Source organism: Corvus cornix, chromosome 19 (genome assembly GCF_000738735.6).
Source record: "Corvus cornix cornix isolate S_Up_H32 chromosome 19, ASM73873v5, whole genome shotgun sequence".
In the NCBI taxonomy this organism is placed as follows: domain Eukaryota; kingdom Metazoa; phylum Chordata; class Aves; order Passeriformes; family Corvidae; genus Corvus; species Corvus cornix.
The window spans coordinates 3,620,795-3,633,716 of NC_046348.1; the positions used below are offsets into that span (position 1 = coordinate 3,620,795).

Sequence of the window (12,922 nt, forward strand, 5' to 3'; positions counted from 1 at the left end):
CTTCAGTGACAAAGCCCAGTGTTCCCCCACACTTGCCCCCTCCCTTTGCCAAGGGGCAGGGGTAACACGAGGTACAAAGGAATGGAGAATAAGAAGCATGGAATATTCACATGTGATGCTCCACTGATAATAATATACTGAACTCATCAGAGATGCTTCACAGGACTGTTTTTCAAGGGACTGTTTGAGAAGACAATCAGTACTTGGTCACTAAGACACACGTGAATTACAGGGTTTTCACCCTAATGTCACCTGTTTACCTGGATGAGCAGTTTCACTTCTCCCTCCCCATCCGTGCCACCATATGGTTACTACTTACATAAACTACCAAAAGCAGTAACATAGAAATATTGATAAATTATCTATCATCACTTTTCATCGTCCTTTGACACTGGATGAGAATACCAGGGAGGTATTCTAGCCAGTAGTTCTAAAAATAAAGGACATCACAAGTTTCCCATCAGAATTACAAGGTAACCTTGAATTCAGAGGTGAAAGTATTTGCACATTCACAGGCCAGCTTTCTGGAAGGAAGTGCAGCTGCTTAAACACTCATGAACGTGTGAACCTTTATGCACACATACAAGTGCCCAAGCACATTCAGTTCTCATGGATTCAGTCACACATGGTTGTATAAACACATACATTGAAACTTGCTGCAGTGCAAGCTTCTGTGTGTTTTTTTCTCTTAAATTGCTAAAACTCTTTTTCCCCTCAGCAAAATAGCTCTTTCAAAGAAGAAAAAGGATCTAAGTGTCTGAACAACAGTGGCACAACAATTAATACAGGAACACAGCAATTTCTACACTTCAAAAGCCCTGATTTGTGTGAAGTATGAGCCAAACAAAGCGGGCTTTTTCTTAGATGTCAATCTTGGAAAGGTTAGAGCAAAACTTGGAATCCATCATTGTCACAGCAGTCAATACCTCATGTAACTGTGATTTTCTTTCCTTGGTCCACAGACTAAACTTCCTGCAACTCCCTGCATGTTGTCACTTTCCAGTCTCACCGTGCTAAATCCAGACCATTGGATGTTCCAATTACACATTAGAGGCAAAACATGGTTATTACTAGTGCTCTTACTTTCTAATCAATGCTTTCATGTCTCTCAACCATGAAGTTCGAGCCTTCAGCTGCCCCCCAAGTTGTTCAGCATTTCCTCTTTTAGCAGCAGGCACAAATATCAAGATGAGTGTCCCTGTTATCATTCCTAGGAGTGGAGATACCTGCAAGAAAGGAGCAGGGAATTAGCACAGGAGTCAGGAGGGTTTGCTTTGACTGGTCAGGAAGAAGCAGAACACATCAGTTTGGTTTCAGTGACTGTTCCTCACAGCCAGTCAGAACCTGTGAGCATGGAGGCATCTGCTCCTTTCCTTCCTCCATGTCATTCCCTGGACTCTCTTATCTCACTCCGGAAACATGCAGCTTTGAAAATACTCTCATTAAGGCACTCCCATTGTGTTAATAAGTACCAAGATTCATCTAAACATGATTCTTCAGTGATGTTTAACTCTTTGGAAACCTACTCCCAGCTGGACTAAGAGATCAGCTGGTTTCTAGGTGAGTGCAGAAACCTTTAAAAGGCAATCAGACCAGCTGAAAGATTTCTGGAGGTAGGGAACATGCTGGCTTTGAAAATCCTTGCTTGACATACATCCCTCTTCCAGCTAACCCACAATGGCTTCCCATTTTCAGGCATCTTCCTCAGGTTACCTCAGTACAACAGACCAAGAAAAATAGAAAATTCAGGCTGGAACATAGGAAAACAACTAATTCAAGGGCTTGGTTTTCCAGTATCCGATCCTTTCTCCCAAGCACTAGGCAAACATACAAAGATCCCAGTGTTTTGCAAGCTATAAAAACTATTCTTGTTTTTACACTGAAATTCCATTATAGTCAGAATGGAAAATAGTTCCATCAGGAAAACAGGACCATGGATTTCACTGAACTATCATCTCATCTAGATATGCTATTTAAAAAATGAATTCCTGTTCCAAAAAAAATATGCTTCCATTATTAACCTGAGAATGGCCTTTACACATGGAGCAGTGTTTCATGTCCAAAGATGACAAACACACAATCCTTCTAGGGAACGAAAGACAAAAGTATTTCAGAACTTAAAAGCCAGGAAAATCCCTCATCCAGGAATACACTGAAGCCTGATACAGTATCCTTATGACAGCTGAACACAAGACACAGCACTGGTAAAAAATATTGGAAATGCTGTTTTTTCTACAGCCAGATGATTTCAAGTCTCTTTGATTTTTATCTAAAAAATTTCATCTTAAGTACCTACCAAGACAATATCCATGAACACTCAGTAACGCTCCAGTGAAACATTTGCTTTATTGTTAGATCCAGGGACAAAGCTGCCACTTGCCCACGTGTCCTTCTGTCTTTTTCAGCCCACTGAAGTATGGATTATTCCTGACCTCTTCTGGATTTGGAGCCCACAGGAGATCATAGAGGGAAGCATCATCTTGGGGAATCATTCCCATCTTGCAAGAGCACAGTAATTGTCATAGGGATGGAAGCTGCTTTACCCTGATGTCTGGAAGCTTTTTCTGTGTGCTGTGTGACTACGAAAACTGAGCAATGGTGTCCAAAGCAACCATCACAGATGCGTGCAGCTCATCAGATTCCCCAGATTTTATACAGCCAGGGAATCCTGCACCAATGTGTCATTTATAGTGGAAATCATGACTTGTAAGGGATACAGTCTTGCAGATATTCTGGATTTCTCAGGGTAACTGTGAAGACACCACCTGGAAAGTCCCTAGTGATGATCTCTTTGCACAAATTAACCATTTGGGTTTTACAGACAGGTTTGGGCTTTCCAAGAGCGCTCCAGTTAAAGCCCACTGACCAGAGGAGGGGCTTTGGGGCTCTCACTGCTTGTGTTGGCCTCTGCTCAAAAGTTCATGTTACTCTTAAATATTTCTGCTGTCTAATGAGGCAGCATCCTCTTGGTGGGAAGCTGTAGGCTACTCCACTTTCCACTCCAGGTGCATAGCTGGAAACTGCCCTCTACTTTCCCAGCTCCATATGAACTGTTCATGGTGATGTTCCCAGCTTTGCTTACCTGGGGCATGGCCTGTGTCACAGAGGGCATGTTTGCTTCAGATGGGAACCCCTGTATTTCTTCACCTGGTGTTATAAACGCTGTTGGCCTGAGCTTCATGAGATTCATGGTCTCCATGAAGTGCCAGAGCCAAAGAATGCACCTCACGTGCCACCCACAGCACCAAAGGTCAGAAACCAGTTCTGCTGGGCCACTTCCTCTCAGCTCTTTCAAGACATCTTTGTGTGCAGAAGCTGTTTGTGAGTATGTGATTGGAGTGGATTGTCTTTTCAGCCCATTTATCAGGGTCCCAAGAGGTTAAAATAGAAGGAAACTGACTGTCTCAGGGCAGAAAAACAAGCGGAAACTGGAACAAAGTGTTTTTTCCTCAAAGCAGGAAGCCATTCTCAGAGTTTCTTGACAGCAGGGGACTGAAAGACTGTGGAGTTGATTTAAGGCCAATGTCTCGTCTTCCTGTCCCCATCAAGAAGTCATGACTGATTGATTGATAACAAAGTGATTGGAAAATTCTTGCTCCTAAGCAGGGAAAACACCAAGTCCCACAAGCCAAGCCCACACACCTTTGCTTAGAGAGTGCATCTGCCATGCACTTAACATCCACAGATGTAATTCCCAATACTTTACCTTCCAGATATAATAACAGGTTGAGCCATTGTGTGATGGAACTCTTCCTAACACCAATCAACCAACCAACTCTCATTAAGATGTGTCATTAAGAGGGACTTACCCGCAGTGCCCAGTGCCAGTCTCCAGCAACCTGCTTCACACTCGACCCAGTGATGTATCCCAAGCCACTGCAAGAAAGGCCAAGATGAGAGCTGGTCAGAGCTTTAAGTGTGCCACAGTCATAGCTGTTCTTAGACAAAGGCAAAGAGAGGCATAACCAACTGTGTGTCCTCAGCTCTCTTGTCCTACAGGAAGAAATATGGGGATTGAAGCAGATGGTGACTAGTACGTGACTCTACCCAGCACGGCTGATCTAAAAATGTCCAAATCTGATGGAAATTTGGAAGTTTATAGCTGACCTTTCAATCTACAGTGGATGGAAACAAAAACTCAAACAAGATTTATTTCCCAATTTCATTTCTACATCAGGCCTTTCTCTGTGCTAATATGAATATTAAACAATTTTATGTTCAAGCTTTCAGTTAAATAGTGCCCTTCAAGGACAGATAATATTCCATCACCACATTTTTCTTCTTGCCACTTAATAGTACTTGGTTCTAATTATGCAGGAAGAGACCATTTTCTGTTAGCTTGGAAGAAAAACCAAGGAGAACGTGCAAGAAGTTTGATGAGAGACCTTCAGCCACATGTAAGACAAAAGGTGCGTCACAAGAGACTGACGGTGAACATAGCCACGTTTCTCTCAACATGAACTGAAGGTAAATAACCTTTTTCACAACTGCTGCATTTGTTGCTGAGATTGCCTTGGCTAAAAGTTGCCAGGATTGCAGTGGGGCAACCATGAGCCACCCCTCGCCCTTATTGAAGAGTCTGCTAAGCTTTGGAGGTTGCCAGCTACAACCTCCCCAAAACTGGACATTTTACCGAGACAGGCCCCAAATCAAACCGTGAATCATCACAGACTGGTTTGGGATATAAGAGACCTTAAAACCCATGCAGTTCCACTCCCTGCCATGGGCAGGGACACCTGCCACTATCCCAGGTTGCTCCAAGCCCCGTCCAACCTGGCCTTGGACACTTCCAGAGATGGAGCAGCCACAGCTTCTCTGGGCAACCTGTGCCAGGACCTCCCCACCCTCACAGGGAAAGAATATTTTCCTAACATCAAATTGAAAGCTCTTTCAGTTACAGCCCTTGTCCTATCCTCCATGGCCTTGTAATCCATGCTGCTGCTGGATATTGAGATAATGAAGTCCCAGAATCAGGCTCAACAGGAGGAATATTTATAATTTCTTTCTAGTTCACTGAATTCTCTATGTGAATACTTTGAATCCTTGGTCCTCTTGGCAAAATATTCTTTTCACCAGTTAAGTATCTGTTTCTCTCTTCCTCCTCACAAATGGGTGTTTGTGAGTTTTATCTCATGGGTAAGTGTTCCAGCTTGTAAAATGCACCACCAGAAATTTTCTCTGAGTTTGGAACATGTTGCCCATGTATTCCCTCCTGGTAATGAACCCCTAATGCCCCTTTTGCACAGGATGTTGTCCAGCTCTGGGAATTGGTATACAAACGATGCAAAGCCAGCCTGCCAACAATCTCACAATAGATGGTCAGCCACTATTTTAAAAAATAAAAATAATGACAGATTCCCTCCTGTCCCAAAAATCAGATACTGTGTTGAGCTGATAAGGAAACTCAACTGAAAGAAGAAGTCAGCTAAAATATTTTGATTCCATTTCCACCCCATTGCTGTAAAAAAGTAGGAAAAAAACTGAAACAAACCAACAACAAACTTCCCATCAGTTCCCAAAAGTCACACATGAACCGGTAACAGGGCCAAAAAAGAATCTAATTCCTGCAACTAATTAGTCACTGCTCACAATATTTTCCTGTCTAAACCGTTCCAACCAAAGTCAAGAACTATCATCATTAGCAATTTCAGATCTGTGTGAGTTTATTTAAGAGAAAAGCCAAAACCAGATAAAAGAACCTTACCTGCCCAGAGGAATTGCAAAGTAGAAAACAGACAGCATAAGGGTCCTCGTGTTCTTGGTGAACAGGTCTCCGATGATGGTTGGTGCAATAGTGGAGTAACTCGCTTCACCGATGCCAACCAAACCCCGTGAGAGAACAAGGAGCCAGAAATACTGAGAAAAGAAATATAAACATCAGCAAGTCCCCCCTCAGCTTGTTAAATTCAGGTTGGACAACAGTCAAGGAAACACAAATTCATGTGACTGGAAAATGATCCTCCTGTATATGCTTATTTTTTAGAACTTCAGAGTTGTTTCACATTTGTCTTTTGCCCAGAAGAAAGGGACTATATTTTTGGTGAAGATTTATAGGCATGAAAAAAACCTAATAATAAAACATTTACTCAGTGACACTCAAGAATATATTCTAAAAGAGGCAGAAGACCCCCAGTTTGTTCCCAGGTCCCAGCTCACACTTGCTAAGCCTGAGTTGGAGAGGTCTGGGGAGGTGGGTGATTGTAAAAATCCCTGCTCTGGGATCCAGAAACAGCAACTCCTGCCAAGCACAACCCACCCTCCCCAGCGTGCCAAGGACAGGTTCTGACTGTGGAATCCTGAAGGCTCTTCAAGGCTGGGAAAGAGTTGAACCTGCAATCCCCCCAACTAAATGTCTTCCTTCATTAAAAGCTATGGAATAATGTCATCTTTCAAAGCTAAGCACCCATCTCACTCCACTTGCCTTGAACAGCAAAAGACACCTCCCCAAAACTCTCAGAGGAGACCTGAGCTTTACTGGGAACCCCAGGAACATCTGTATGCTCTATAAGCAAGACCTGCAGGGAATGACTTGGAGCCACCCAGGGCAGGGGCATGAAGGAGGCATTCAGCTGCCCAGGGAACTACCTGCCTTTCTGGGTAAAGGGCAATGCCACAGAACGAGGATATACTTCACATTCAGCACAACAACATCTAAAATGGACAAAAAGGAATTGTTTATCTAATAGAATTTTCTTAATGGCTCTCAAGCAGCACTTTCGGGAACTGCAAGGACCTGATTTGCAACCTAAGCTCCTTCACTGCCCCTGCAGTTTTCTGGGTGCTGCTGAGTGCAGGCTAAGACACAGTGCTTTGATGCCTGAATACCTGATACATGAGCACAAGCAAATTCTCAGCCATCTAAGCAGCTTGAGCTACACCCAGAAGTAATTGCAGGGGCAGAAATGAAACAGTCAATGCAGAAAGTTGTAAGCACAGGGAAATCTATTTCTACAAATGTAACCTCTACAAATCCTCAATTTGCTGTCATTATTCTATAGATCATTTGTGAGAAGAACAGCAGGGATTTAAATGGAAGGAAGGCAGGTTTAAATTAGATATTAGGAAGAAATTATTCCCCGTGAGGGTGGTGAAGCCCTGGCCCAGGTTGCCCAGAGAAGCTGTGGCTGCCCCAACCCTGGAAGTGTCCAAGGCCAGGTTGGACGGGGCTTGGAGCAACCTGGGATAGTGGAAGGTGTCCCTGCCTGTGGCAGGGAGTAGAACTGGATGGGCTTTAAGGTCCCTTTCAACTCAAACCATTCTATGATTCTATGCTTATGATATGTCCTTAAACATGAAAGTGCTTTGGGAGTAATCAGCAATTACTGATTCTCCTCCTTCAGATAGGAAAAAGTCAAGGGAAATGACTGATTTTGTGCCCTACAGCAAAGCCAAGCTAAAGTATAACTCTCACTCACAAACATGGAAAATGTCATGCAAACACCAAACCACATGCCTCAGTCTCATATATATCCATCAGCAGACCAAAATGTACCACTGATGTGTTTGCATTGTTTTCCTCACTGTAATCCCTGGTTGAAAAGAATATTTTGAGGATTCCAATAGCCACAAAAACAAAGTACTTTTGTGTACTCTTCACTTCCTCATATTTTGGTGTGAGTTCCGGAGTAATACCCATTTTCTGCAGGAATACAAGTTCCTTGTTTGCTGGCAGGGTGTGTGCAGTGCTGCTGGCATTCATACACCTCCCAAAGCTGTACATACGTAACTCACACACGTGGGTGTGAGCAGAAAGGGCAGTACTGTGACTCAAGTGCTGTAATTTATGTCAATTACCCAACACGCAACCACTCCACTGCAGAAATATGCTGGCAGTCATTGGTGCACAGGTAACCAATGTATTTGGAATGAGCAACAGTATTTATAACGTGCTGAAAGGCTTAGTCATGCAGAATTAGAAAGCAGGGAACTGGAGGCTGCCTGTGGTTTCTGAGCAGGTTTAGATCTGGATCACACAGAGGGTGACAGGCAAAGTAGTCACCTGACTGGGATGAGCATGGACAATGCTACTTACACCTGGAGAATGACAAGTTTGTAAATGCACTGGATGTTCCTCAAATTTGAAATACTTACAGAAAAATGACACAATTTTGTGCTCACCAACCAGTATCACTCCCAGTGAACGCACTGGACAGGAATTTCCTCCAAACAATGTTGTTAGAAGGTTACTCTTACAATCCTTGCACAAAGCAGGAAAACTGTATCAAGTATTCCTTTTGTGGTACAGTGACTCAGTTTCATCAATACCATGAAATCAGATGCTCAATACAAAGAAATCATCTGCATTCACTCTTCCCTCTCAGTTCCTCCTCAAATCCTCCTCCCTGGCTTATTCCATGCTGACACACTCCAAATATCTGTTTAATATTTAAACTATGTTCTTTGAAGCAGTGGTATTCAAACTTAAGTCATGAGATTTTGACTTAATCTGGGAATAAAAGCAACCTTAAAAAGCATAATCCACATAAAGACCTCAATAATATTGCCCTTCTGAGATCAATATTAAAGATTATGGACCGTGCAGCCATTAAGTTGTGACAACTAGGCTAAACATACAAAAATCTAAAATAATTTAGGGAATTATTTATGGTCGGTTTTATACTGTGTCTGGTTTTGGAGCTCTATAGCTAGGATTAAAGAGCTAATACCTCTTCTTACCAGTTCTTTGGGATCTTTGGCTAGTATGCACCCTGTTGGAACTTATATGATAAAATTAATTTGTTAAAATGAGCTGGGACACCCTATCTTCCATCTCTAATCAGTCACTCAAAACTTATGTTTTAGTTGTTTCTGAAGAGGGACAGCTGGGGAGATCCCCATGACAAAAAATGGTCCCATCCATGATGGGCCTTGTCTTTTTGTTTTTCATATAAGAAGAAAACCAGAAACAACAAAACAGCTCTAAAATTCTTATACTGCTGCTCATTTGGACCACAGGCATTCCACGAACCACTCAGGAATTGGTCCCAAAACCACTCCATATGTAATACAGACAACTGCTATTTTTTGTGTACATTTATACACATGCACCCATAGGAACATCCCTTTTCCTCTCCAAGTGTATGTGGACATGACAACCTGCACAAACACATGGCAAAGTCAGATATTCCGCATGCTGAGGAAACTCTCTTCTCCTCCACAGCTGTAGCAGGACACCTCTGCCATTTCCTCTGCACTGGATTTTCGCCCCACCGCTTTTCCATTTATGTCCTACCTCAAGGTTCTCAGGAATTTAATGAGACAAAAAGGGCTGACACCAGTTCAATACTCTCTGTGCTCAAAAGCAGAACAGGCAGCTCAGACTTTAACTGAATTTCACTGTTCCCTAAGTAGAAATTGATATATATTGAAGAAGCTGGTCCCTTTCTATATGACTTGGGAACTCTTCTGTAATTTGTCTGTGCAAGTAGGTCTCTGGCAGGCAAACTGAAAATAACTGAGTCAGCTTTCAGGACCTGACCTAATTCCTTCCCCATAGGTTAAGCCCAGCAACCTCAACATTTATCACCTCAATAGTGTTTTTCTAAAATGAAATGCTTGAACCTGAAGTTTTTTTGAAACAAGGCACTATTAGAGCAAGCAATTAATTTGTCTTTAATTTTGGAAAGCAGTCATATCAGAGACTGTCTGCACCTCCATGAGACCTGCCAACACTTCCTGGTTTGGAGAGATGAAATGGTTTTTTTGGAATGAGTGCATGGCATCAATCCCCCTTCTTGCCTGTGTGTCAGCCCAAAGTGCAGCTCCATGGCTGTGCTGAGATTCTGCTGCCACAGCCATGGAGCAGCACTGCACCAAGGCACCTGCCTGGATGTGACACTGGAAAGGGACACCTGAACCACACAATGTCACTGCTATGAGCTCTGGGAGCAATTCAGGATGCAAAAAGGCTTCCAGTCCCTTTCTCCAGCTTGTGTGGCTGGTGAGACACAAGCCAGGGAAGATTCCGTTCACAATAAACCATCAACATATGGAAAGAATGGTGGCTGCAGAGACCCAGAACTGCCACAGCCTTCCTGGGAATTTCCCTTCAAGAGATGACATCACCAGAAATTAATGCATGGAGAAAGCACTCATTCTTATGAATGTGAGGTACAAAAGGTCAATGGACCTGCTCTCTTCTTCCCATCTCCTAAATGTATACAAGGAAAAACACTCTCTAGCCATAAAGCAAAAGAAACCACATTCCTCAAAATAGAAGTGAGTTTCAGAAGGGATACAAGTCCTTATGCCTTGGGGATGTGCCAATAAGGAATAGAAAACTCTACCTACCAACTTCTACATTTCTTAAACTATCAGCAAGCCACAGACAACAACAGTGACAGATCATGGGGTCCAAGGGACCTGGTCTCCTTACTGTCACCAGTGTTACCAAACACCAGAAGCTATGGATGTGACACAATCCTTCCAGAATTTACATCTGAAAAAAAGCTTTTGTGGTTGGAGTTAAATATTTATAGTACAGAACCATTGAATTGTTTAGGTTGGAAAAGACCTCTAAGAACATCAGGTCCAACAGATAAAATGTATGATGTGGTTTCTATTCACACCTTCATACTGACTTTACTCTCAATCTCCTGCACACATAAATGTTTGATGGTCTAGGACACATGACTGGCTTTAATCATGTTTGGTGAAACCTCCTAATTATACATTTATCCTAGTTGTATAGACCATTCAGGGAGTAATATGTGTCTTAAGAGGTCTAATTACAGCTTGAAGTTCTTTCTCTTTTTTTAATTAGTTAACAAAAGGAGTAAAGCCACAGGTCTTTAAAAGATTATCTGCCAGTGGTAAACCTATAATCTGCCAAATATGTGTACAACTCTGAACCACCAGATTTACTGTCTAAAGAATCATATGATCCTTAAGCTTTGGTTATTAAGTATTTGCATTTGAATGTGGAATACCTTGTAAAGGTCTCAAAAGAAACTGAACACACGCTGCTTTCAGATGAGGGACACATGGACTGAGGAGATCCCACAGACAGAGTCACTCCAGAGTCACAAATTCCTGTATGTGCACAGCACCAATGCAAACCATGTTTAGAACTGCTGTTGCTGGTTTAAAAGAAGGACCTTTTATAGCACCTGCAACTGTACCCTTCCCTGTGTGAGGATGTTGAGTTAAACTCCTGTGGATATTGCATTTAGCTGCTGTAAAAGAGCACTCAGTACCATTAAATTCCTCTTTGAGCTGAGTTTTGCCATATTTTCCTTCTTTTCTTATATAAACATGATGCAAAAATCAAGAATATAGTAGAATCAGGGTTTTCATCCTTTAAAAGAAGATGTGCGTGAAGTCATTCCTACCATGGGCAGCTGGGATTGCCACACAGAGACTAAAATGTGGTGAAATGACAATAAACTGAGGAGAAAGCATTGGGATTGACTAAATTTCCCTGAGTTACACTCCTGGATTTCTCCAGCTGGCTAAGCCTTGCACTAGGCAGCCAGGGTAGCACAGCAGACACAAGTGAAGTTGGATAAATCTGAGATACCGCAGGAGCCAGTTGAACAAAGTAAACCCCATAGGGCTCAAACACCGATTCAAGGGCTGCACAACAGTGGTTCCCTTTGACAGCTACACTCACATGCAAGAATTTGCCCTCCTTGAGCAGACCCTGCATCTTATGGCCAGGCAAACACCACTTCCTCCTCCACTCCAGTAAGTTTTCCCAGCACTTTGCAAGATTTAAATGGTTAATGATGACACACCACACCTTTTGCCAGAAGATGCACCATTAACCATGAGGTAAGCCAAACCAGGAACCTGCTCTGAGTATCGGGGTGGTGACGAAGAGCATTGACTCCTGCACACTCACAGTGCAAATTCCAGCTCATTAGCTGAGAGTCACTGAAGAGTTGAGCACTGGAATGACATTACATATTTGTTTAAACACTAAACGCTCCAGTTCTCTCAGCCCTCCCAGGAATGAGGGGTCACCTTGAAGAATCTGAAAGTTTCAAGTCAAACAAGGACATTGACATAGCATGAGAGACAAGCTGACATTAAACAACGATGTTGATGTTTCAAATTCCATTCTGTGCCCGGATGGATGACAAAGGCCATAGCAGAGCAGATAAGTCTAAATACATCTTCCAACTTTGTGCACCCCTAAAGATTTATGAATTTTGCATATATATAACCAAGGCACCTGGCTTCCATTGGTGGATACGAGTCCTGGGCCCAAATACTTGATGGGAATTCTATGTCAAATCTAGACACAAAACTCAAAGTCACATACCTCACCTTTTCAAACATCAATGGTTCTAACTCTTTTCTAATAAAAGCAGAATAAATATTTCAAAGAGCCAGGGAGGGGCTACATAGTACTGGTGAATTGTTCCATGCTGGTCCTGAAGAACATGTCTTCCTGTCAAGTCCAGCCCAGACTTTTAAGTAACTGAATATTTATTCCAAATTTTGGCCATTTGGTGCCTTACCATCGGGGAGATCTTTGAGCAGGAACAAAGGAAGATGAATATCTTTATTGACAAGTAATCTTATCTAATCCCTCACGGGTATTGCCAGCCAAGAGACCAAAATACAAACCAACATGGGGGGAAAACTGTGCACTCAGATGTTTTGTTGATCAGTACTTTTCCCCCATGCTCAGAGGTTGGCTAAGCACTGGTTTCAGGATTTCCTACAACCAAAGGAGTGGGTTATGCTCAGTCTCTGAGTGGTACAAAGGGACCAGCAGGACACATGCTTGGGTGGAGACTGGTTGGAGACAGACTGATGGGTCATCAGCTCTGAGTCAGTGCTGAGTGTTATCAGTGTTTATCTGTTTGCTGTAGAGATAGAGGTGCACTTAGAAGTTCATGCTAGAGTTACCTGTCAGATAAATATAACTATGAACCACCCTTCTCACCTCGACCAAGAGTTCTCCCCTTATCAG

The 12,922-nt window shown here is 42.7% G+C and overlaps 1 protein-coding gene across 5 annotated transcripts in view; it reads right to left on the reverse strand.

The window, feature by feature from the left end:
* LOC104691130 (protein spinster homolog 2) overlaps positions 1-12,922 on the reverse strand; it is a 135,061-nt gene that overhangs the window by 46,063 nt on the left and 76,076 nt on the right. For all 5 annotated transcript variants that reach the window (XR_005603402.1, XM_039562943.1, XM_039562945.1 and 2 more), the window contains exons 4-6: positions 5,705-5,856; positions 3,810-3,876; positions 1,084-1,226 (exon numbers count right to left, since the gene is read on the reverse strand). Coding sequence is in view for 4 of the 5 variants with exons in the window: in XM_039562943.1 (XP_039418877.1) it covers positions 1,084-1,226; positions 3,810-3,876; positions 5,705-5,856 (362 nt within the window). In the remaining variant the exon portion in view is untranslated. The remainder of the gene's footprint in view (positions 1-1,083; positions 1,227-3,809; positions 3,877-5,704; positions 5,857-12,922) is intronic.